This window comes from Leuciscus leuciscus (genome assembly GCF_965113295.1).
Source record: "Leuciscus leuciscus genome assembly, chromosome: 17".
Lineage (NCBI taxonomy): Eukaryota > Metazoa > Chordata > Actinopteri > Cypriniformes > Leuciscidae > Leuciscus > Leuciscus leuciscus.
Genome location: NC_138741.1, coordinates 34,745,548 through 34,772,741, shown reverse-complemented (window position 1 = coordinate 34,772,741; position 27,194 = coordinate 34,745,548). Strand labels below are relative to the sequence as shown.

Below are 27,194 nucleotides of genomic sequence, written 5' to 3'. Positions count from 1 at the left end.
TACATTTATGATCTCCAATTAATATTTCCAAAGTGTTCATTCCAAAAGTATTTATTTTGAGGTGTAGCAGGGCAGTGAATCAAGCATCTGAAGAATTTATTATTACATTTACTATCTTTTATATCAATACCGTTTATCAAAACCTGTTTTTTATCCATTGATTGCTTATGTGGTTCACTGCTACCTCTCAAGAGTCTCAAAAAACCTACTGGAATTGGATCAAAAACAATACTATATTCTCGTGGAGTTATTGGAATCCCAAATATGTTTAAAAACTCTGTATATGTAAGTAAGTAACCCTCGTTATTAATCAGTTGTGAGACCATTAGAATATCATTTTTAATCCAATTGTCGTAGAAGATCGATTTATTCTTATATTTAACCATTTTATTATTCCAGATTAACTGCTTGTGGGGGGAGAAGTTATGTTTGTATATAAGAAGCCAACATAAAAGAGCCTGTCTATGAAAATTGGATAGCTGAATAGAGCTTGTTAACCTCAAAGTCACATTTTAAAAGGAACTCTATACCACCAACTTTTTCAAAAATAAGATTTGGAATAATATACCATAGTTTATCAGTATGCTTAATATAATGTTTAATCCAGTTCAACTTGAAAATTGTATTAGAAGTAGGGGTGTGCGATTTGACGATTTTTTATCGTGGACGATTAAAATGTCTCCACGATCTGCTTTTGAAGAAATATCGTAGTATCGCGCATTCTCAGTTGCTGTTCTGGCGCCTCTGTCCCAACATACTGAACAACGCGACGTATATTCAGATCAAATGTTAACGCAGCGGAACGGGACACTACAGTTCACAAAAGTTCATAATTTGCATGTGCTTTAATGCCTTGTCGGTTAAACATTTAATTCGCGTGCTGATGCGCTGTTCTAACGTGTGCGTTTCTCAGCGCGTACATGCGAAGCTCACATGCACTAAAAGCCTGTCTACCAGTGCCTGAATACTGGTCTAAGTTATCTTTCGAGTCTTATTGTGCTAATACTGTCAAATACACACAAGGTTTACATAAAAAAGTCGGTGATGTCTAAAGTGAAAGCAAACTTGAGAAAATTGAGAGAAAATCTGCTTGTCAAATGCGTGGATAAAAGACGCGTCGAGTGCAGCTCTTAAAGAGACAGTAGCAATAGTAAACACGCTGCCGTTTGTCCTTAAAGGGATAGTTCACCCAAAAATAAAAATTATCTCATTATTTACGCACTATAATGTTGTTCCAAGCCTGTATTAATTTCCTTCTAATATTGTTCTAATATTAATATTTTGAAGAATGTGGCTATACAAACAGTAGCTGGTCCCCATTGACTTCCATAGGAGAAAAATATACTATGGAAGTCACATTCTTCCAAATAACTTTTATTTTCAACAGAAGAAAGAAACTTATTCGAGTTTAAAACAACTTGAGAGAGTAAATTATGACAATTTGAATTTTTAGGAGAACCATCCCTTTATTGTTAAAACAACAAAATGCAAAGAGAAAATCACTCACTGCTCTTGACTGATAACTTTAATAGTAGCTTTAAGTAGCATTTATAATTTATACAGTGAAGTCTATGTTTTGTTTTATTTTCATATTTGCTCATTTAATTACTTTTGTCAATGCTACTGTTAAATACACCTGTAGCTGAAAACAAAGCACTGTTTATTTAATTTGTATATTAAGTTGTGTGTGTAATGTGTATCTTTGATCTTAATATTTATATACTTAATAATAATATACAAAGAAAATAATGACAAATATTTTTTTATCTTCGCCCGTCTGCCATTCTTTTTTATTTTATATTTTGTTACCTAAGGCTTTGTTTTTTTAAAATATGGACATTAGTTTGGCTGTAATGCTCAGTCACAAAATAGTAAAACCAACATAAAAAAGAATCGTGATAAAATCGTTAATCGTGATTTTCCTGAAAAAAATCGTGATATGATATTTTTACCATATCGCCCACCCCTAATTAGAAGTACCAAAATCAAGCACATTTAAACCTCCTTGATTATAAGAATTACATAATATATTTTTATTTAAATAGTGTGACTTGTTTTTCCATATAAAGTTGAATAAGGTTGAATCAATTTTTTTAATAAAAGATTTTGGCACATCTAACACTTTTGCAGGATAGACTAAACGAGACAGCCCCTCAGTTTTGGACAAAAGAACTCTACCTTTGAGTGATAAATCCCCCATGAGCCACATATCAAATCTCTTTTTCGTTTTCACCATAAGGGGTTGGAAATTAGATTGCACTCTGTCTGATTGATTTTTACAGATATTGATACCAAGGTACGTAACTTCCTCCCTAACTGGAATACCTTCAAATTCAGTTAAGGGAATATCATTGTTTTTAAGTGGAAAAAGAGTACATTTTTTAACATTTAAAGATAAACCTGAAGCTTTAGAAAATACATTGAGACACTCTATAACTTTTTTAACCTGTGATTTGTCTTTTAAAAAAATAGCTGTATCATCAGCTAGCTGACAACATTTCATTTCTTTTTCCATAATTTTGATGCCTTGAAACGAATCGTAATGTATACATAGAGCCATGGTTTGCATGACCAACAGAAATAGGAACGGAGCCGCTGGATCTCCTTGTTTTATGCCCCGGGAGATGCTAAATCTACGAGTAGTTCCCCATGGAAGTTTAACTGAACTATTGCAGTCACTATATAAAGTTTGTATTGCCCTTTTAAAGTATTGACCAAAACCAAAAAAATCGAATACGTCAAATAAAAAATCATGTGTCACAGTATCAAATGCTTTGTATATATCTATAAATAGAATGTAACTATTATCAGTTATGTAATCCTTATAGTCAATTAAATCTAAGATTAATCTAATATTGTTACTGATATGCCGTCCTTGCATAAAACCAGACTGACTGTCATCTATTATTGTATCTAAGCACAACTTTATTCTTTGCGCAAAAATATGAGCCAACAATTTTGCATCATTATTAATTAAGGTTATAGGCCTCCAGTTGTCAAGAAGCAAGCAATCCTTATCGGGTTTAGGTAATAATGTAATTTAGCCTTGACACATAGTCGGGGGAAGCCTACAGGTTTCTATAGCCTCCTTAAAAACTAATAATAAGAATTCAGAAATGTAATCTTGAAATGCTTTATAAAATTCACCTGTTAGGCCATCATTCCCTGCGGATTTATTATCTTTTAGCTTATAATAATGTTCTTTTTAAGTTCTTCTAGGGATATGTCTTGATCACAAATGTCCTTCTGAGTTTCATCAATACCTTGAGCCACACTTTTTATACATGAGAGGAAAAATGAGCTCTGACAACTGTTGTGTTCGGAATATAGTTTTTTATAAAAATCTTCCACAAAATTTGACATTTTTGAGGAGTTTTCAGAGATCTGATCATTAATTCTAAGTTTATAAATACTGTTAACACTAACATTTCTTTTTTCTAAATTATGAAAATATTTTGTATTCCTTTCACCATGTTCTATCCATTTTCGCCTAGAACGAATAAAGGCTCCCTGTGCCAAATTTTGATAGATATTGTCCAATTCAGCTTGTAATTCAAATAAAGTATTGATGTCAGCTTGTGATTGCTCATTTTTTTCATAGATATAAATTATTCCCTTGAGTATTCTATCTTGTCTCAATCTTTTTTCCTTAGATAATTCTTTTGCCCTTTCAATGGCCATATTACGGATCTGAAATTTTGTATATTCCCAATGTTTGCCATATATTTTGTCTTTTTTTGCTTCTATCAAATTTCATTTATGATTTTTTTGGCTTTTTCTTTGAAGATTTTATCACTCAAAAGTGTATTATTTAATTTCCAATAATTTGGTTTATATTTTATTGATTGACCCCTTATACATAATACTAAAGTAATCATATTATGATCAGAAAATACTGAGGGTTCTATTTTGGTTTCTTCCACACTGTCTAGTAACTCATTTGAAATAAGCCAGAAGTCAATCCTGGATCTCTTAGATAAATCTTTGTTATTCCAAGTGAACTGGATTTGCTGTGGATTTTTTAATCTCCATATGTCACAACAGTTTAAATGCATACATAGATTATTAAACTCTCCATAATTGCCTCTTAAGGATCTTTGAGGTTGACAGTCTATGATGGGGTCACTTATGCAGTTCCAGTCACCTCCCAAAATTAATTTAGCGTTGATGAAGGAATTTAATAAGGCATTTATTTGTTCATCAAATTCTACAAAAAGGTCTGTGTTTCTATGAGTATTATTATGACCATATATATTACCCAAAATGAAAATATTCTCCATAAATTCAATAACTAAAATAACCCATCTTCCTAAATCATGAACAACATTTTTAAGGATTTTTCCCTGAAAGGAGCCCTTTAATATGGCAACGCCAGCAGATTTACTGTTTCCATAAGCCATCCAGATATTGTCTCCCCACTGATTTTTCCAGAAATTAAAATCTGAAGCTAAAGCATGTGTTTCTTGAAGAAAATAAAAATCTGCCTTGAAAGTTTTACAAAATAAAAATACAGCTTTCCTCTTAGTCTGTTCTCGTATACCCCTCACATTAAGCGAATAAAATGACAAAGACAAATTGAAAAGTAGAACAAGTTAACTAAAACAAACAAAAACAAAAAACCTTGAGTTTTAAGTGTAACAAAAAGGGAAAATGATTTTCTTCACCTTTTGAATACTGATTAGAATGAGCAAACTTGGGATTACAAATCTGACCTTTTAACAGTTAAACATTAAATATAACAGCACATCACTAGATGTATTTTAGAATACAACTGAACTTCTCAACGAAAGTCCATGGGCAACTTTGCTTTTAGATCACATCAGAGGTTTTAGCTTTGGCTTTAGCTCCGACGAAGAAGGCTCTCTTCCCTTGCTTCCGTGCCTCTTTAATCTGTGGCCACAGTTTAGTGCGAGTCTCTTTATCTTTCGTGGTCAAGTCTTCGCCGAATTTTATCTTCTTTATTTTGAGAAATTCCGAATTCTTCGCGCATTTCCATACCTTTTCTTTGGTCGATCTTGATGTAAATCTTGTTATCACCGGTCGAGTTTTACCATCCTCTCTCCTCCCGATCCTGTGGCTTACATCAATTTGGGAGCGAAGATCCTCTTCTGGGTCTTGAATGACTGCCTTACAGATGTCAATCACACGCTGTTTAACATCTTCTCCTTCCTGCTCTGGCAAGCCATACAGCCTCAAGTTCCATCTTCTGTGATAGCGTTCCATGTCATTCAATCTGTCTTCCAGGCCTGTAATTCTCTTCTGATGGTCATCACTTATATTTTTAACCGTTTTTATTTCTGTTTTCATGTCTTGAACTTCGTTGAAGAGAAACTCTGATGATTCCTTTAAAGCTTCGATGGTGTCCGCATTTTTCTTTATCAGGCCTGCAAGATTGTCCGCGTTCTCTTTTATTTTTTCAGCTACAAGCCTCACGATGTTATCTTGCAGTTCGGAGAGTGTAGGTTCAACTTTACCTTTTTTTGCGACTGGAGTGCACGGAGCTGATAGCCTGACGTCGTCATACTCAGATTCTAGTCAGAATGTGAATCTGATACTGCTCCATTGAGCTTTGATTATGGGCGTGTTTCAACCGAACCAGGAAGGAAAATGCCTCTGCACTCAATTGGATAGACCTATAACCAATCAGAGCAACGGAGTAAGTGATGTATGTTTTTCATTCATGTTTCCGATCGACAAATGCCTTGATCGTGGTTCTCTGTTCCTCTTTTAAAATGAATGCGCTGTCGATATCTTCTATAACAGAATTTATAGAATTTATTCTATCTGACTTATTTGTAAGTGTGAACTCGTGAAATAACAATTCTCCAGCGGCAGTCATCTGTGTTGTAAACGAATTCAACCCAAGCGCTTGTTGGTGACGTGGATGATTACGTTACGTTGCTCATCTGTCCATCATCGTATAAAGCCCGCCCTAACAATTTGATTGGTCCGAACAATTTTTGTTCGGGCATAATAGCTCCTCAACGGAATGAGTCCAGACCGAACTTCCCGACCAAAAAATGTTGTGGGCGGGGCTAAGTTCGGCTGGCATCCAGGCTACGGAGCTCAGGAAGAGGGACAACTCCTCCCTCTGAATTAGTGTAGGTATCAGTGATGCGCGGGTTGATCCGAAATGAGCGGGTGCCTGCGGTCACCCGCGGTCACCCGCGGTTACGAGTCATCCAAAAATATTTTTAATGATATTCGGGTCGCGGTCGGTCGGGTCGTTTGAAATAAAGATGCCAATTAAACCTTTGTAATTTATATAGTACTAGAGAGCATATGAGCGGAGTGGAGCGGTGAGAATCTCCGCTCATCGCTCACGGAACTGTCCACCCCTCCGCTCCCCCGCTCAAAGCTACATCAGGCCGCTCCGCTCATTATCGCTCGATCAGCGCTCAACGCAGTTTGCTCCGCGCTCCACCAAAATCGCCCCCCGCTCGCTCCAAAAAAGGAAAAAAAATCTACATGTATATCACTGTTAGCTTAGACCACAGCCTTACCTCCTAAACAACTAATGAGCAACAACAACATTTTTCAAATAGAAATGTTTTATTTCAAATTAGGCCTATAGGCTATAAGGAATATAGCCTACACAAAGTCCTGTAAAATTTAACGAATAAATGGGCCTAATAATATAAATAACAATTATATAAACAAAAATATAGCCTACATACATTTCTTTTAAATAAATTTACTATTAGGCCAGAATTTTGATAAGTTAACTTTTGCGCAACGAGCACGATTAAAATTTAAATGGGCTTATATCCATTGTACACATAAACTGCTGTAAAATAAAACGAATAAATGGGCCTAATAATATAAATAAAATTTATATAAACAAAAATATAAAAAAATATACATAAACGTTTTAAAAGTTGGCTAAATTCTATTAGGCCAACATTCTTATAACTGAACTTTTGCGCAGCGCGCAGGATTAAAATTGAAATGGGCTTGTATCAATTGTTTGAATATTACACTATATTTAATTTACACTTTGTTACAAGTTACCGTAGGCCATTCAATTTGCTAACCTTTTGCTTTCTTCCCAGCGTGTTCAGATAGCACACTGCATGTTTTCGAGAGATGTGTCTTTTTAGATTCCAAAATGAATCTTTACTGACTGAAACGATGTCTCCACATTCGTTTTCTTCTACCACATTATAGTTAGTTTTATATTATAGTGTAGCCTACCTGTATGACTTCTTATTTTCCTTTTTGAAGTAGCCTACTTTTTGAACTCCATTATTGAGCCGAGTTTTGACTGAAAATAGAATCCATCTTGCAGTCATCAACTGAGTCAGGGTGAGCATGCTTCAGAATCGTGGTGTGCGCGGAGCGAAATTGGAGCGGGAAATAGGGCGACGCTCCATCCTTTTAAAAATGCCGCTCTGCGCTCTGTCCAAGATCCGCCCGCTCGCTCCCGCTCCACACTCCGCTCACATGCAATTTTCTATGAAATACATAGGCCTGCTACACTTTATTGGCTGAATAACTGGCGCGAAGGCACGAGCTCAGTCTGCAGGTAGAGATGGAGGCGGCAAGAGAAAAGGTGAAGACTGGGGAGTGGAAGCTCCGCAAATACAAAAAACAGAAAGAGCAAAATGTGGGAGACATTTGCCGAAATAATGAAAGATGATGACCAAAGTGCTGGCTTTGTCATGTGTACTTCTTGCTATGCATTTACTACTTTAAAAAAATGCGGGTCAGGAAGCGGGTCGGGTACAATATTTTCTTCTTCTTTTTTTGCGGTCCGAGTTGCGGGCGGGTTAGTTGAAAACGTCGGTCGGGTGCGGGTTGTTTATACATTGACCCGCGCATCACTGGTAGGTATGTATATCACCTGCTTTGACAACTTCCATAACATCCTCATTCACATGTCTGTTCTCGGTGGTGAATGAAAGCGTCTTGTTTGTCTTTTTACCTTGATCTCTTTTCTTTCTTTCTTTTACAACTGTGCTAGATAGTTTGTTTAAATCAAAACTCACGCTTGAAAAAGGAATCAAAATCGTCCTCTTATTAAGACCACAATATAAATATATATTTCCAGTTGTTTGCACTGATCGAATTTAACGTTTAAGGTGAGAAAATCATTTATCTTCCCTTAGCCTTGTATATTGCCAACTGTCTCGGCCGCCATCTTGCGCGCCCCCGCTGTGATGCATTTACAGGGCTTTGACCAGCGGAAGTGAGTAAGGGGAGGCTGCAGACCTGGAGCCGGTAGATATACGCCCCAAGCAGTTTTACGCCCCTGCTGTTCCTGATGCGTCCAGTAGGGGGAGGCTGTACATTGACACGAATTGATTGAGGTATAATAAATAATCCGCTAAAGTTATTGTTGTTTAGCAATGATGCAACATTTATTATTTATAAACGAATAGCTTGATAGAGCTAGGTAGATATCAATTCATTTATTTATATCAATGGATAGGTCTATCATTTATTTCGAGAGACAAAAAGTTCTGGACGGTCAGGTTGATGTTCTGTCTGGCTTAAATTTATAAGTTATAGCTTACCACGTGTAAGTTTAGCTGCCCCTAGTCTTCTCTACTCACTTTCAAAATTAATTTTCTTTTGAATGTTCTTTTGTTGCCCGTCTTTATCTTGCCTCTTCTGGTAAGACTCCTTTACTCCTTTCTGGTTTGAGTTGTTTCTTATAAAATGAGATCTAACTATCTCATTTATATCTAAATATACATTTTTCTTAAAATAGCGTACTGATCTGGATTAAAATGTAGGCTGTGTGCACTTAAAGTGGGATTTTTCTTTGCCAAGTAACTTGCATGATGCATCCCAGTGTGTTTGCTTTAGCTATGGAAATCTCTCTCTCTCTCTCTCTCTCTCTCTCTCTCTCTCTCTCTCTCTCTCTCGAAACTTTTATAAACTATAAACACCCATCTCTTTTTTAACTGCATTCCAAACCAATAGCTTCTCTAGTAAATAAATGACTTACAGAGACATACAAGGACATGTTTTTAATGTCATTTTTTAAATTTTCTCTGTACAGTCCATCATCAGTGGCCAAAAGAAATCAAAGTGTCTTGACACTTTTTCCAAAAGTGTTCCACCAACAAGTACCTGTGCCATTGTACTTTGAAGATCAGGAGCAAATTGATGCAATCCACACTCATCTGACATAAATTCTGGGCAACACACACACACACACACTGTGACTAGATCAAATTCACCATGGATGTCCTTTTTATATTTTTTTAAAGTTGAGCTTTTTTTAATGAAATACACACATGAAATGCAAATTAAAAAGGCAGTTTGTGTTCTCGTAACACTTTATTTTATGTGGTCTGTGACTCATGGGGTCAGTGATTCTGCAGGGTCTCCAATAAGTATTATAGTTTATCTCAGTTGCTTTGGTGCATTTCTCAGATCACACCTGAAATCACATCATCTTTCACTTGTGCACATCATAAAAGCAATTTCTCATTTTATACAAATTGCAAATGCTTTGGTACATTCATGCAATTCATAATGTACAACTGTCTGCTGTTTCCTACATTATCAACTCTTTATGTCTTGTTGATCAAAATATAGGCCTATTATACTATTTCTCTGTTGAATTGTCATACTCAAAACATCTAGGCATTAGTTCCTTGCATAAGTCATTAAATGCAAAATGGCTGACTAGTTGTCATAAACTGTTAAGCATGTTTTCAATACATTTCTATTACACTTTATTTTGTAAATGTGTCCTGAATTGATGAATTGCGGAGGTGTATTTAGAATTTCACTAATGAAGGAAAAAATGAATTGATATAATGAATAATGATGAAATGTACAAAAGCAACTGTGATAAAAAATTAAGGATTCAGGAATTTTATACAAAATTTAACAGTGAGTCCTGCTGCTTTTGAATTTGACAAAATAAAATTCACCATGGATGTCCTTTTTACATTTGTTTGTTTAATTTTATTTTAATTTTTTATCAGTGAGCAGAAGCACTTTGACAGGAGGATAGAAAAAACAGTTAAAGCAGAGTGGAAGCCATAGGGGAGTCATCATAATTCATAAATGGTGTTGATAAATAATGTTTTTGTGAACAAAAATATTGTCTCTTTCTTATAAATGGCCCTTGGAATTTTAGAAAAGGGATAAATTGTGTTTGTCTTCATAAAATGCTATGAAGGACACTGTTTTGTAGCTGTATGATGACTAAGTGAATAGTACAGCAGATATTTAATCGAGAATCCACATGATTACACGGTGCTGTATGTCTAATGGGCTAAATATGTTTAATATCTAATTGTAACTTTATATAAATTCACAACAACATATTTCACTCAGTCTCCTGTATAAAAACATACAGTGAATATTCTATTATTATTAATTAGTATTATTATTATTACTATTTATTCAATATTAATGTATTCAATATTCAATTAACTATTCTATAGTAGGTCATATATCATTACTTGTCATCTGATCCAACTATGTGTGTTATTTTTTAATTCATGAAAACAAATAGTCTTCTGTATAGGCTGAGTGAAGCCCAACCTAATATCTAGAGATATTTTAATCCATAGTGCAGTGCAGATTTATACTAAAACGTTTAATATTTAAATTAACAAAAACCACAAATTCGGGCAAAATCTATGAACTGGACGGTTATTATTGTGTAAGTTTTGAGCATCGATTTAATGGTGTTATTTCGCAGCATATCCCCCTACTGGACGCATCAGGAACAGCAGGGGCGTAAAACTGCCAGGGGCGTAAAACTGCTAGGGGCGTAGATCTACCGGCTCCATGTCTGCAGCCTCCCCATATAGGCGGAAGTCGCTAGTGCGGCGCGCCCTTCTGCTCCGCTGCTTTGCGCATGCGTAGAAGTGCGAGAAAATAAGTCATTATTACGACAAAGTCTCTCATTATTATGAGATGTTAAGTCATTATTTCGAGAAAGTTTCTCATTATTATGAGATGTTAAGTCATTATTTCGAGAAAGTTTCGAAAGCTTTAATCAGCTTTAGTGATTGGTCAGATCGGTACCGGTAGGCGGGAGATCACGAAAACAAGATGGCGCCAGTGGGCGGAGCTTCAAGCAACACTTATTATACAATATTATACAATACTAATTATTTAAGTATTTTTGCCTGTAATTTATTAATTGTGCATTAAATATAGGATTAATTGTGCATTAAATATATGACAAATAAATAAATAAAATCCCGCTTTATATTATGATAAGTATAACGTAGTCATTCGTCACGGTCATTTCCTGTTTGGACTGGACAGAAACTCTGCACCTGAGAAGACATCTGTGGACCTGATGAAGGCAACTGTTATCCAAAAGGTAAGTTATAATGTTGTTTAATTCCTTCTCTAATAGCATGTGGGTCCGGTTGGCTTGTTTGTGCATGTTCTGTATGCTCTTCGCTGCTCGTTTTACAGCTAGAAAGCAGCTAGCGCGTGATGCTAACGGTGCTAGCGGACCTAACGTTATAGTGATTCTGTTTACAGACTTTTTTTTATTTTGTGATCTCATGTTTGAAAGAGTTTCAAAATATATTGTTAGATCAGTGTTATAGAAGGCAATATAGGAGGGTTTCTTTTGAGTTATTCGTGTCTTATGAATATAAAATTTCGCCAAAATGATAAAAAGATTAATTATATAATTTTGTTTTTCAGAAAAAAAGGTGTTTTGGAAACAAAGTAAAATGTCATGAGGGTTTACAGACTGACATGAGGGAATCAGCGATGCTTGTTATTTTAAACTCGTTTTCGATTGCACTATATTTGTAACTGCTACCTTTTCTGATCGCATAAAATAGTCTATCCATCATAATAAAGCGTTGTTGTCATGACTACAGTATGTGAAGGGGAGGGTGTTTCACCCAGTACAGTATCCTGATATGCTACTGTTAATATTACTACAGTTCTGCTTGCTTTAAACACATTAAGACACAAATATGTGCTCTTATTACTCCTGACTATAATAACATATACTCTGAATATTATTAGAACTGTCAGTCTGATTCAGTCTTATTAATACTGTCACTATTATTGCATATCATTTATCAATTGTGAATGAAATCTATGAATGAATAGTTATCATCAATTAACATATTCCTTAAATATCATATAATAAAGTATGACCATACCATAATTGATCAATTTATTTAAAACAAGCTTTTTGAATAATATGTCAAATGAAATGCAATGGTCATGATGATTAATGAGGGTCTTTTTCTATGAGCGCAGACACATGAGATGATGGCTGAAGTGAGTCAGTGAAGGAGAAGATCAAGATCTGGAGGAGGACAGACACCGATGAGCTCCAGGGCAGATTCAGCAATCATTATAAAGGTGAGTTCAGTGTTTCCATGCTTAAGTGACACTGTTTAATAAAGCAGATACATTATGTGTTATTTACAGTGATGATTTTACTTGTTTTATTATTAAAGGTAATATTAAAGGTTAAAAATTACCCAAGGTAATAGACTTGCACGGTATTGCAATTTTTTTTTTTTTTTTTCTGCAATAAATAATGCAATATGAAAAACAATTTCACCAAATGACTTGAATTTGGAAATAATTAATCATTCTAGAATGATTGGTGTGATTTTGTATGGGTTTGCATCTGCATAGAAAATAATAAATTGCAAGCAGAGATAAAAAAAATGAACAAAGATGTGAAATAAACAATGCCTCATTATATTCCAGGTAAGTCTAACAGCATTTAGCTACAGAAATTGAGTAATCAACTGTAAAATAACACGGCATAGTCTTTACATAGCCTGACTTCACAGAGGCCTATACTGCAATGTCACTACCACAGATAGGTATGAATGATCATAAAGCAATACATTGTGCAGCCCTACAAGTTAATGTTCATGGCTTTAATGCATCACATTACATGCATGTTCATTACAGTGTGTCAGGTTGTGTGTGTCTTACACCTGTTTTATGAGGACATCATTATAAGAGCATGTTCCTGATGTTTAACTTGACAGGAGAATCTCAGTGTGTTGTGTAAGTTTGACAGAATCCTGGTCTATGAGGACACTAGTTTTACCTGGACACACATAATGGAATATTAGGATCGATACTGATAACCCATAATTCACAGCTCATTGTGGCTAATACCAATATCAAAAACTATTTGTGCTTGTTAGATTAAATATAATCATTGAAGAAGTTGGTAGAAAATAGCAACCTCTGTTGAAATTGGCTTTCAATAAGTAATACTAAAATTAGTATTTATTTGTCTTTTTTATATTTTTATACTACTTTTTTTTCAGATGATAACTGAGAAGAATCCGATGAAACCTGAACAAGATACAGCAACTCTAAAGGTATCCAAGAAGTTAATGTAATAACTGAGTTATTCCTTAAAGAAATTACCAGTGTTCCTCAGAAACAGATTATTTGCCACAGTTATCAGTCACTGAATTATGATTGTGTGTGTAAGAAGTGAGTCACGATCACTTACTGTACATCTAGCACAGGCGCAATGTCTCATATCACTCTCATACATACACACACTTGAACTCAGTGCCGTCCAAATGTATCTAGTTACCAGTGTCCCAGTAAAGCTAGTGTCCTCGTAGACCAGGATTCTGTCAAACTTACACAACACACTGAGATTCTCCTGTCAAGTCAAACATCAGGAACATGCTCTTATGATGTCCTTATGATGTCCTCATAAAACGGTGTCCTCATAAAACTGGTGTAAAGCTACACACAACCTGACACACTGTAATGAAAACACATGTAATGTGATGCATAAAAGCCGTGAACATTACCTTGTGGTAACATTTAAATATTGAAATGATGATTTGAAAACTTTAACTATTTTGTAATCTTGTAGGTCTATATTATCTCAAATCAGTATTTCATGTGCAAATATTTATTGATAGATAGCTGTGTATCAGGACCCTTATTATCCTGTCTGTGTTTATTTTGTATTAATTACTGACTGACTGTACATTATCCCTTATATATTCCATTTATTATGCTTTTTTAAAACTCTTAGGTGAAGTGTTTCTGTATGTAACGCTTAATTTCATATTCTCAGATGAGCCATAAGAGCCAGTTGTCATCAGGCAGTGATTGTGCTGCTCTTACTGTGGGACTAGACAAGGTAAGTGAGAGTTGTGCTGGAAAAGAACGAGCAAACGAAGCAGAGACATCTGTGAGATCTAGTGTTCACATATTTACACCACTGTTTCATGTCTAATGTGATGTTTTGTAGACTCTCAGTGAGGTTGAACCCTCCACTCTCGAAATGAAGAGTCCGTCCCCGTCCCAGTCAGAAGTCAGAGATGTACAGAAGGTATTGGTTTTTTGGTAATCAAATTCGGGATACAGCGATATGAACATTTGGGCCGATTTCGATAACTGATCATTCTTTATATTTGAAAGCCGATATCTGATATATTAGCCGATGAATCTAAATCCAAAATTTGATATACTTTGAAAGCCTGATTACAAAAATGAAACGCACATCATTTAAAGCCAATGTCCCAAATACTTCAACATAAATCAAACATATACAGTACAGTGGCCTAGTTTGAACCAGTGTAAGATTCCTTAACTTTTCAAATTAATTTTACATTCATATTTCCAACTTTCTTTATAAAAAAATGGCAACACTTTACAAAGAGGTTTCATCTTGTTAGTATTAGTTAACATGAACTAACAATGAATGAACAATACTTCTACAGGATTTACTTAACGTTTATCTTACTTAACGTTAATCTCAACATTTTCCAAGACATTTTAGGATCCAGTGTCTAACATGAACTCACATATTTTATTAACTCACATTAACAAAAGTTTTTTATCTCTGTTAGTTAATGTTAGTTAATGCAATAACATATGTATTGTGAAGTTTTACCAAAACATCTATTGCCTTATAGGGTCAAGAGTCCAACTAAAGCAAACGCTAACCACCATCATGGTGACTTAAAAATACACCTATTGTTTTCATTCAAACGGAAATGAAATAAAGTCAGTCTGGTTAGTAATAAGTGAAGCTGGTAATTCTGTTTGTGGAGTTGTTTAATCCTCCTCTGCTGAGATCTTCACAGATTTAATGTCTTCCTTTAGCTGTGGCTGAAGTCAGTTGTAGTTCTTGTGTTTCTCTTTCCTTCAGTGATTCTGCTTGTTAACAGCAGGTGTTCATAATTAATGCTCAATCATCAGTTAATTATCTCATTAACTTCAAGACCGCTTTACCTCTGTAGTGTGCACACATATGAACACTGAGCAGTGTTGATTTAACATGGGCGTTTTTCTGTGTACTATTACATAAATCTTACCTGCTTCATTTACATACGACTGACAAATATAAATCACATTCAGTTTATTAATACAATTACATAAATCTTATCTGTTTCATTTAGATATGACTTAAAAATATGAATCACATTCAGATTATTGATTGGTTTATGTTAAAACTATGTAATCCAAATGCATGGAAATTTGTTATGCAATTCAAATACATAAATCTTATTTTTAGACAAAAAAATTTTTTTTGGAGTGTACAAATAATAATAATAATAATAATAAATAAAATGAAATAAAATGCAAACAAGTTATTGGACAACATTACTTAAGCTACATATAAAGAATCAAAATACAAATGCCATGGATAAATAAAATGAAATGGCCTCCGCCCGGACAATACGGGAATGATTTTACTCAAACCATATTGTTGATGAAAATGATACAAGAACAATAAAAGTACTTGTTATGAATAATAAAGCATCAGTGTTTTTGAAAACATATTCAACTTTTTAATATTACAGTAATATTAAAAATCTTTAATATTTCTGTTTCAAATAACGTTGTGTTTGAGCTGCGTGCGCTAAAGCTAAAGAGCTGAAGGAACACCCCTAAACTGAAGCTTTGTTAGATGGGTTTAGCTCAACGGAACACTACCTATATGATAAATTAGATATTTATACAAAATAAACACAATATTACAACTTATACTTGCACAAAATCATGCACAGATTAACTTGAACTATTATTAATAGTAATCATCTATTACATAGTGAAACTCCTGTTGTGGATGCGCTCCTCCCAGGACAACACGCTGAAACACAGCAACTAAACCCAAAGAATTCACGACGTTTTTAATGCAATAGTTTGCTCATTATAATGTTATGTATATATGACACTCCCAATCATAATGAATGTTCTGCATTGAAGCTAATGATCATCACCGGTACAATGAAGTGTGTTCTGCATTGCTGTTTGAGCGCTCGTGCTGAAGAGATGACCACCGGTAGGCCTACAGTGAAGCGCTTTACTGCAGCGCTCATTAACTCAGCCAAATGCATCCTATATGAGATCAATCAGATATCACAAAATTAAAAAAAATATTACAACTTACAATTCCACAGAGTGCTGCGATTGCACAAGCGAACTCTCCCTTAACCCCCCGGGGTTGGCGGTATCGCCGGCGATACCAGCTCGCTTTTTTCTTATGAGTGCAAACGAGACTCTAAATACTCTGTTGATTTTGATCTTAAATATAAGTGTTGTACATCAATCAATCCTGTTAATGTTAGTAAGAGTGACACTTGTCTGGCCACGCCTTTGGTTCTTCTTATTGGCTCAGCTTCAGTGACATCACTACAGGTTAACTAAGCCCTGCCCACATTGGCACAACTGACAGAAATGCAAGAGGTGAGATCACAGGTTTACACATTCCGAAGAAGAAGAAGAAGAAGCTCTAAACGTGTTCTTTCGTCAACAAACTCTTCTCCTGCATTAGATGCTTTTCTTGCTGTAACTGTGAGAATGGCTGAACGAGATCAGAGGAGGTGAGGCTTGTGTTATTAGTATTTCCTTCAGAGATGTTTTTTGCTTTTGAGAAGTCATTTATCCAAGAATAAACTATTAAATGGATAATAAAATGAAAATGTTTTCGTTACTAACTCACCCTCGTGTTGTTCCCAAACCTTTACGAGTTTCTTTCTTCTGTTGAACATAAAAGAAGATATTTTGAAGACTGTTGGTAACCAGACAGTTTCTACTTCCCATTGACTTCCATAGTATTTTTTCTTTCCTACTATGGAAGTCAATGGGTGCCATCAACTGGTTCCCAACAATTTTTTAAATATCTTCTTTTGTGTTCAACAGAAAAAAGAAACTCATTTAAGTTTAGAACAAATCATTTTTGGGTGAACTATCTATTTAAGGTCAGAGAGCAGACGTTATGTTGGTTGCATCTGAATTAGGGTTTTAGTTTTATCTGATGTTACTGTATGCAGAGATGGGCATAAATACATGGAAATGTATTTAAAATACAAATACAAAATACTGTGTGAAAAAATGTATTTAAAATACAAATACAGCATTTTGTATTTTGAAAATACATGTGAAATTGGCCATCCAGTGCAGGGATAGGTCACAGTGAATGAAGAAACTACACAGACCTACTGACTTTACATTCCTAACCACATCTCTGCCCTTTCTTTCTTTCTTTCTTGCAATTACAAATAAACTTATGCAAAATAGCAGCCATTTATATACTTATGTCTGGTTACAATTACTTGTGGTGAACACTATTAAAAAAATCATACTGTATGTAAAACTGGGGGAACCTTTTCTGCTATCTAGCAAAGAATATGGATGGGCGATATGACCAATTTTACTTCACAGTAACAATATCATGGTTTCACAATTCTCAATATCAGTTTTGATTCCACAGCATAAACTGAATTTCAAACTCTTTTGAGTTTTTTTTCTTTTCTTTTTGTTGTTGTTGCAATGCTTTTAAAGCATTAAAGCAGGTATGTTTATTTTATGTAAAGTTTATTTGTTTCATTAAGTTTATTAAAATTAGAAAGTGTATCTAAAATTTAAAATTAGAATTAATTTAAATTCATTTGACACTATTTACCCCTTTTTAATTAAAAAACAAAACTTTTTTTATGTACAATAAAACTAAAAGCTGAAGATGTTTGTGGAGTATCATTCATCAGTGTTTTTTTCCACTCCAACGTAATTTTCCAGAAATTCCTGTCCACTAAAAGCTGCACGGATAAATTTGCTTACCCCACACATAGGCCCATCTATGTAAACGATTTAGAAAAAGTTCCATCAATTCACACTTTATATCATCACTATGATAGTGTCATATCACCCAGCCCTAACATGCAGTGATGCTTTAAACACGTTTGACAAGCTAGTTGATAAAAATCAACAACCGGTCAAGACTGATTGGCTAACGCTATTTTCCCACTTGTCTGTGCTCTTTTATTCTTTCATGTTAACTGAAGTGAATAATGCACTATTTTAACTTTAATCAACAAGTAGAATTGATCATGACATTCTCACCTTATTCCAACAACAACAAAAAATCTCTGATCCAATGCTGAGCTAGTGAATGTCTGAACTAGTTGATGCACAAAATCAATACTCTGATAAAGAGGTTGACTGGCAAAAAGTATTTTATGTATTTTGAAAATACAAATATACTCATCTTAAATGTATTTAAATACAAATTATTATTTTTTTCCAAAGGCTTTAAAGTACAAAATAGTATTTTGTATTTCAAATGCGTATTTTAAATACACGTATCTGAAATACTGCCCATCCCTGACTGTATGTAGAGTTTAAGATAAACCATAGATTAACAATGTTTTAAATCAAAGCAATTTAGATTTTAAAGTTTCAAAAGTCAAAACCATGGTTCATTTGGGACTTTAACTATATTAACCACGGGTTTTTGGTTTTATTCAAAGACCCTGGTTAATTTTCATAAGATTATTAAAGACCGTGTGAGGGTTTACTAACTGACCATAGTCTGTGCACTTTCACACCCCTTAACAATAGGGTTGTCACAATATATCGCACTAAAAAAAGGATCAATATGTATTGTGTATAAAAAAGTTTCACGTTTTCAGAGTTTTAGTGTCAGTACTACATTAAACTGCTATATGTAATGTTGAATATAATGTATAATAATGCAATGGGGGAATATGTGTGTGTCCTGATAATGCCAAATATCTGATGTTACCAGTAAAAGTGCCCTATACATTATTTTAAATATATCTAGTCAGTGACACTGACGTTATTCTGTTATGTTATTCTGGCGTCTCTATTGTCCTGTGCTTTGGGTTTCAGCACCAAGTCCAAGCCTGTTCATTTCCACCAATTTAATACCAAATTTAGCATTTTAATCAACAGCACATTTGTTGTTTACCTTTTATCATATGTCTTGGAGTATCGCAATAATATCGTATCGTGAGATGTATCGAATCGTGACTTGAGGGTATCGTTACACCCCTTAACAATCATTCCAGCCACTCACAATATAAATGCTAATAGCTCTGTTCTGCTGCTTCCCATTTACTTTCTTTCAATCACATTTATTATATCTTTTTTCTCGAAGATCTGCTGACCGTAATATCGTGCACTGCTTGCGGTGCCACAAGCCTCAGGAGAACCTCCCCGTTCACCTGGCCAGGGTTTGCATGAGAAACGGCAGCACACCTGAAGAGCGAATGGAGGAGGTTCAGAAGGCCAGGGCTTCCAGTCGAGAGTGGATCTTCAACAACAGGACCTGGGATTACAGGCGTCTCCGTGAGATCCTTCCCGACACACACTCCCGGACCGTCATGGTGAAGGAGCTTCTGCGCCGGGGTTTCTTCATCACGAACCAGCCTCAGGAGTCCCACACGGCCCTGGATCCTGACAGTGACTCGGACACGACCGATAGAGATCCTCCTTCAACCCAAACCTCTTCCGTGAGGATAAAGATGAAGGAGGCGGGTCTGTATGGCAAGTTCCCGGCGAATGCCAAGCTCCTGGTGGACTTTAAGAAGCACCTGATGAAGTCACTCAGGGTCTCCCACTGTCAGACGAAGGTGAGATCTCTTCACCCGTTTCACTTCACACGCTCAACTTTTGCAATAAATGTCATTAAAAAAACGATTGCGAAATGCCGGCTTTTCTATTAATCGATGCAACTAAAATATAGCGGCCATTCAGAAGTTCTACTAGCCCAAAAAACAAAGTTTCATATATATACAGTACTGTGCACAAGTCTTAAGCATGTTAATAAAATGGTTTTAAGTCAGTTTTTTATATCTTTTGCTGTAGTGTGTCAGTAGGAAATATCAGTTTACATTTCCAAACATTGTTTTTGCCATTAATTATAATAATCCAGTGAGATTTGTGTATGCACAAGGAGTCTGACAACAGCCGGTATGATCTGATCTCACCATCATCGAGTCCGTCTGTGATTACATGAAGAAACTGAGACAGACTAAATCCAGAAGAATTGCGGGAACGTCTCCGAGATGCTATTAACATGCCTAAGACTTTTGCACAGTACTGTATATACAGTATATATTCTAGAATTTGGATTTCATACATTCATTTCTTGTTCAAACAAAATCCTGTCATCCAGCATCTCCTCCCTTCCTCTTTCATCCTCATCATTTTCACCACAAATGTGTTTTAGCTGGACAGATCAATACAGTAGAAAGAACATAAAAAAATGTTGGAAAATAATGTCTTTTCTGATAACCAAATGCTTTTTAATCTTCACTATTGCTTCCATGCAAATGAACAAGCGTGCCGTTATTGTTGCGTATAGTGACGTGTGTGTTCAAGTAAGCCAGAAATGCACAGATTCTGCACAGTACGCTGTATTTAATATCATGATGAGTGTTTATTATCATAGTATATCTCAGTCGTCGCATTAGCCATCATTTTAATGGAAAGAGACGTAGGCGTGTTTTCCAAGCATTAATGGAAAGTTAGGCCTTTTATACTTGAGCGGCACATATGAGGAGTTTCTGGGTGTTTCTCCCTCATTTCTGCTAGTGGTCGTCGACCGATATTGTTTTTTTGATGGCCGATGCCGATATCTTAGAGAGCAGGGTGGCCGATGTAAAGCCGGTATTTTTATATAGCCTATACTTTATATTTATTTTAATCAATATTTAATAAAATATAAATAAATTAGAAAACAAATCCTTAAAATAAACATGCTTATACTTTAGATGGCAACTTCTTGAATCTGCAATCCTATTACAGTATTTTTCACAAATAAAGTAATTGTTTAAAAATATATGAATATGTGAATAAAAAGGAAGTAAACACTGTAACATTGCACTCAGTAATCTGGTAATATTGTGCGCACTGGTAATCATATTTTTTCAAATAAAGACAAGGTAACACTAATATTACATACAGCACACAGTGAAAACGATATGAATATGACACAGTGGGCAACTGGATATAGCACAGCATATTTTAAAATGAAGGATTTAAATTTTTTCGATCGTGTCTCCTGTGAAGCTGATCTTCTGTTCACATTCACTCACTTCACACGGACCGACCGTCCCTAACACGTTTATGCACACTTCACAAGATATCACAGCTGGATTCCATTAAATCTGCAATGAAATTAAATGTTTATTAGATATTCAGAGATTTGATTAAATGATGTAGATGCACATTTGCTGAATGTTGACGGTAAATGAAAGTATTTTAGCCTGATTGTTTGCCTTTTCTGTTACAAATAATATAAAAGCAACGCTTTACTTTTTACCAGTTCTGTCTAACAAAGTATTAGATATGACTGACAGAGATCGTAAACTAATGAAGACGGAGAATGTGAGTGAGCGCTGTGTGAGCAGGCGCTGGTGTTCTCAGCGCCACCCGTCAAAATAAAAGTCCCGCTTCCAACACATCGGCCTTGGCGATATATCGGTTGACCACTAATTTCTGCTTCAATCTCTTGATAAACTGTGGCATTTCTTTGTTGTTTAGAATCCAGTATTCCTGTAATTCTTTTGTCTTTTATGAGTTTAATGAAGAAATCTGTCTCGTCTTCTGTCCAAACACACCGCATCATCTACGTCAGCTGACCTGTAAATGCGCAAAAACTGTTTCCATTGCAGTTTTACGAAATATTCCTTTTTCGAACTGCCTGAAAAAACACCTCATGCAAGCGTTAACTTTTTTTTTTATATATATGGGAGTTTTTTCGAAATTGACACGTTTCCATTGGGCGTATTTTCAATTCACAATTTCAGTTTGTGCGATTTGAAGGGTAATGGAAATGTGGCTTATGTTCCGTAGCTCTTCTTTCTTTTAATGATCTTAATGCTGACACTTCTTTCTCACGTCCTTCTTCACAGGTTGACAACGTGTCCCGTTTCCTCCGGTACGTGCAGCCCCTGTCTCATTCTATGTTTAGCAGTTCCCCGTTATGTTGATTAGTTTTCCCAGGTGTTTTTCATTAGCCACGCCCCCTTGTTATCTTGTTTAGCTGGTCTGTCTGTGTATTTAAGCCCTGTGTCTTGTTTCAGTGTTTGTGGGTTCTTGATGTTGAATGTTGTTCTGTTCCTGAGTCCTGATCTTGAGTCTGTCTGCATCTGTGAAGTTCTGGGTTTATTTAATAAAGTGCTGCATGTGGATTTGGATCCTGCTTCCTCCTTTGATTCTACCTCAACGTAACAGATAGAGCTCCCAGCATTAAAGATTGCCAGAGGATTTTAACAGTTGCGAAGTCAGACTTTCTCAGGATCCACGGGGATCTGCTGACGGGCACAGCGGTCTCAAGCCCCGACAAGACGCTGTACCGCTATTACCTCCAGGCGCTCTTGGTCTTCCGGCACATGCAGCGTCCAGGAGCCGTGACAGGATTGACCGTAAGTTCATCTACTTTAACCCTTGTGCGTCAATTAAAAAAAGTTACACATAGGTCCATAGAGGACAAAAAACCATAGAGGTCCATAGTTTCTGTGTCAAGAAACTGTCATAAAATTTTGAAGCTTGGTTGCACACACTTAAGTTTGGCCTCATTTTAAAGAAGACCCTCGGCAGATTATTGTTAAAGTAAAAGTTTAAAAAGTGAAAAGTTATAGAGGTTTAAGTTTATGAACAATATTTGATATAAAATCAAAAATCAAAGCCATAAATCTAAACAAGTTGTGCTCCAAATTTGAGGTTGAGATCCCAAAAAAAGAGCTTTCAGTGAGATATTGTTTGGGCGCAGGAACACATTTTCTCCATTAGATGCAGCAAAACTCCACTGATACACACAGTGGTTGGATTTGTGATTTGCAGTATAGTTTCTTTCTCTCAAATATTAAAAGCACATAAACGCACACACACACATTTTTTTATTACACACATACAAACCACACTCTGACATCCATACCAACACACCCACACAATTATAGCTGAATAATTTATCCAGTTGGCTCTATAGTATGCCGAAGCAGAAAAACAGAATAAAGCGAGTATTTGTTTTATAAGCCAAACCTGAGAAATGGCACCATCTGGGAAAATTTTTACGTTTGAAGCCTTGCTAACAGAATGAAAGATTAAAAATTGCAGTTTTAATAGGTTTAAATTTTTGTCCAAAAGGTCCTGAGGAACTATTTTGTGTACCTCGGGGAATAGTAAAATTTCAAAAAAAATACACACCTGTGCCAAAATGTATACAGTTGGCATTTGCACAGACAAAATTATCAATTTAATGAGTTTGTTAACTCAGGATATGCTGGACACGTATGCAATATTAAACTAAACCTTTTCGATGTTTCCCAGGATGAGGACTGGGTGGAGCGGATCGCTCACGGTGGCAGGGTGGTGATCGGCGTAAGGAAGGAGAAAACTGCAAGCATACAAATAGCCTTGACACAAGAGGAGGAAGCTGTAAGTTTGAGCGTGATACAAACAGCAGATTGCACAGCGCCTGTGTTTTACATTCAGTAACTGTGGTGTTTCTCCGCAGTGTTTTCAGCTGTACTACAAGCAGATCAGGCCTGGGAACATCAGGCTCGAAACATTCTGCCAGGGTTTTTTCGTGTCGTCGTCCGGCGAGGCTGTTTCCAATGTGTCACATGACGTGTTCCACCTCCATGAAATGTACGTACTGTACCTACACAGATCCATGTGTAAATGGAGACACTTTACTATATCCTGTCAGTCACGGTTAGAGTTGGGTATCGTTTGAATTTCAACTATTCCGATTCCAATTGATCCTTTGCAGGGAGTTTGATTGACAGGCGATCTGACCAATCATAATCCGCCATTTATGTCCGACAAATCAGTCAGGAGAGTTACTAGATTAATGTTGGAGGATTTGAACCTGAAAAACGGAGTATACTGACGTCTTTCCGCGGTTAAAACAACATTCCTTCTTATGTTCATTCATGTTTATTTGAAGCTATAAATTAACTAGAAAGAAGAGATGATCGGTTCACGAGAAGCTTTAACTGAGGCGCCACAGCGATCTGTCACGACACATTAAAGATCCACAAAACGGTATTTATTGTTTAAATTTCTTTACAAAATGACCAAATTTGAAAGTTGAGACTTTGTTTCATATCAAAAGTAACCTGGTCTGTCCTGTTTGTCAGTGTGTTGTCAGTATCCTCTCTGCTCTGCAATCATGCGCGATGTATTTTTCACTGTGTGAGAACATGGTGGGGCGTGAGAGCGGCATGGTTTGTCGGACATAGCAACAGTAACTATAGGGGGCGGGTCTTTGCGAACGGTCAATTCTGCTTATCGATTCCTAATTTTGAATCCAGTAAGGTAAAAAAAAAAAAAAAAAAAAAAGGGATATCATTCACATTTAGTCTTACTGCAAAACATTTAGTTGAATATCTTGATCAAAAATCAACAGGCTAAAAATACCATAGCAAAAACTTGCCTAACTAATATAAATTTCAAGCATTATTAAAGACTAGTAAACACACACAGTAATTAAAAAAGAACTAATAAAATACTAGCAATCGCAACAAATAGATACAACTGAACAAAGATACGATTGAAACGGTGTTTTAAGATTTTCAGGTATTCAGGTACAAAAACTGTAATCAAAAGTAAAATAGCACTGCACTTTATAAATAAAATATACATTAGAAATATAGTTACAAAAGTTATCCAGTCAAGAATGAGCGAATTTTCTCTGTCTTTTGTTGTTTGATTAGTGTTATTATAGATTGCTGTCACTTTAAGAGTTGCCTAATCTACAGTAGAGAAACAACGATCTCCTATAGGGACGTCCCGCGTGACGTCACGCCATTTGGAGCAGCCATCTTGACGGAATAGAAAAATGCTAAACCGCTGGTGATAATACAGCTCGTCGCGAAATATTCATCTATTGACCAACCTTTGCGGTGATGATTGAAAAATCCTTCCCCGCTGGCGTCCAAATCAAAGAGTTGCTGACCCATCCGGACTCGTGATACCGATAGCCTGCTAAGCTTTTAACTGTTATTTGCTTTTAATGAAGCTCCGGTATAGCGTGATGGGAAGTGAATAAGGTAGCTGTAAATGTCACCGAACTCAATGTCAGGAAGTTTTTCTACACATTTAATGCCTGTAAAAAGAACTCGTGGTGCTTCATATGGATCTATGATTCCTAATTATTTGATCTTCCTCTTGTATATTTCTTTTTATGATGACCTGACGTGAAGAGTTAGCTGACGGCCGCTGCGCTAATAATAGATAGTGGCCAGTGACCGCGACGCTGAAGTGTGTGAGAACAAATGAATAACATCAGTGCGAACCACGAACATTTATTTATTTGGATTAAATATTTAAATATTACATTTTAATCATTCTGTGTCATTTTTCAATGTCAGTCTTTTCACTATTTACATGTTTATGCCCAAAATGCTATAATATTCAAAGTAGTTGACTGTCGTTCTCCTCTACCCTGTATTATTGATTAAATAGCCTAACGTTAGTCTATTTAAAATCGTTACAGGCACCTCGCGAGCATTCATTCATTCAACTATTTTAAAAGACTGGAATGAACACCAGCACACACAAGCAATCTTTTTTATAGTCAATTTAATTTAAAAAATGTAACAACAGGTATGAAATGTCAGAAAGAGAAAAAAAACGTAATGGGAAGACGAGCATAGGACTGCTGCAGCTTAGTGGATAAATATATTTAGCCGATTTATTATTAAGATTGCACAGTTGGAAAGAAAATATATTTATAGTAACATTTCAGCAGGCTCAAGATAATTAATAGTATACAGTGACCATTATTCATTATTTTAATCAATTCGCAGCCATAAAACGTGATAATCCGCATTCTCATGTATGTGCGCTTGTGCAATAGTATTCCGTCAAAATGGCTGACACGCGGCTAGGGGTCACGTGACTGGGAGATCCCTATATTTTGAATTTGGACTGCAGTACTTATTTCCACCACTAGCTGTCATTCTTACAGACTGCACCTTTAAAGGGATAGTTGACTTTGAAATTAATTTTTGGTATGTTTTAGCTTACCTCAAGGGCATCCAAGATGTAGGTGTCTTTTTTTTCCGCAGTAGTTTCAATTTTGATATTTTTAGGTCAAACCGTTCTTGTCTGTCAGTCATATAATGCAGGTCTATGGTCATTATCTCAAAGAGCATGCACAGAGTCCAAATTAAAACAATTCCCCGTCGTCCAAATTAAACAATTCCCCATCGTAAGTACACATTGATTGCCTAAGACACGAAACGAGCGGTTTGTGTGAGAAAACGAACAGTATTTATATCGTTGTTACCTCTTGTACACAGCCATGTCCAAGTGATCTGAGAGCGCGGGCGGGTATAGATATATACAATAGAAGTCGCCTTGGCGACTGCAGTTCATTGGAACGAAACCGTAGCCAAGGCGACATCTAGTGTATATATCTATGCACCAGTCTGCGTACATGTCAGATCAGATCACTTTAATGTTTTAAAGTCATATTGAAATGCTCTCAAAGGAATCGATAAGAGGAATCGAAATTTACATTTTATAACAAGTATCCGATTCCTGACCAAGTATTCGATTCCATTCAATTCCAATCGATTTTCGATTCCCAACCCTAGTCACAGTCATATCACAGTTAACATTTGATGTAATGTTTTCTTCCAGGTATAAACTGGCCTGTGTGAAGAGTTTTAGATCGGCTCCACAAAGCCTCCCGGTGCACAAACAGAGGGCCGTAAACCTGTACCTGTCCAATAACACTGGAAATCCAACGCCTCAGGACACCGTGGACGCCGCTGAGCTCCTCGACTCCTTGTCCGGGTCAGTCTCCACTCAACACATCACCTGGGGCCGGTTGCATAAGACGATAAGACTAGTCTTACAAGTTAGACATACTTTTTTTTTTTCTTTAAAGGGATAGTTCACCCATAGATAAAATTTACCCCATGAGTTACTCATCCTCATGTCATCCTAGATGTATATAACATTCTTCTTTC

General features: G+C 35.9%; 1 protein-coding gene across 10 annotated transcripts in view; it reads left to right on the top strand.

The window, feature by feature from the left end:
• The first annotated feature begins 10,800 nt into the window (after nt 1-10,800).
• LOC309479465 (uncharacterized protein) overlaps nt 10,801-27,194 on the top strand; it is a 44,632-nt gene continuing 28,238 nt past the window's right edge. For 3 of the 10 annotated variants that reach the window (XM_082143633.1, XM_082143635.1, XM_082143636.1), the window contains exons 1-5: nt 21,934-22,147; nt 22,444-22,634; nt 23,539-23,646; nt 23,726-23,859; nt 26,863-27,018. In XM_082143633.1, coding sequence (XP_081999759.1) covers nt 22,078-22,147; nt 22,444-22,634; nt 23,539-23,646; nt 23,726-23,859; nt 26,863-27,018 — 659 coding nt within the window. In that variant the 5' untranslated portion in view covers nt 21,934-22,077. Of the gene's footprint in view, nt 11,303-12,210; nt 12,316-13,250; nt 13,305-14,026; nt 14,103-14,203; nt 14,285-16,015; nt 16,785-19,360; nt 19,836-21,933; nt 22,635-23,538; nt 23,647-23,725; nt 23,860-26,862; nt 27,019-27,194 lie in introns of those variants that run through there. The other 7 variants (XM_082143640.1, XM_082143641.1, XM_082143642.1 and 4 more) reach the window with 7 other exon arrangements.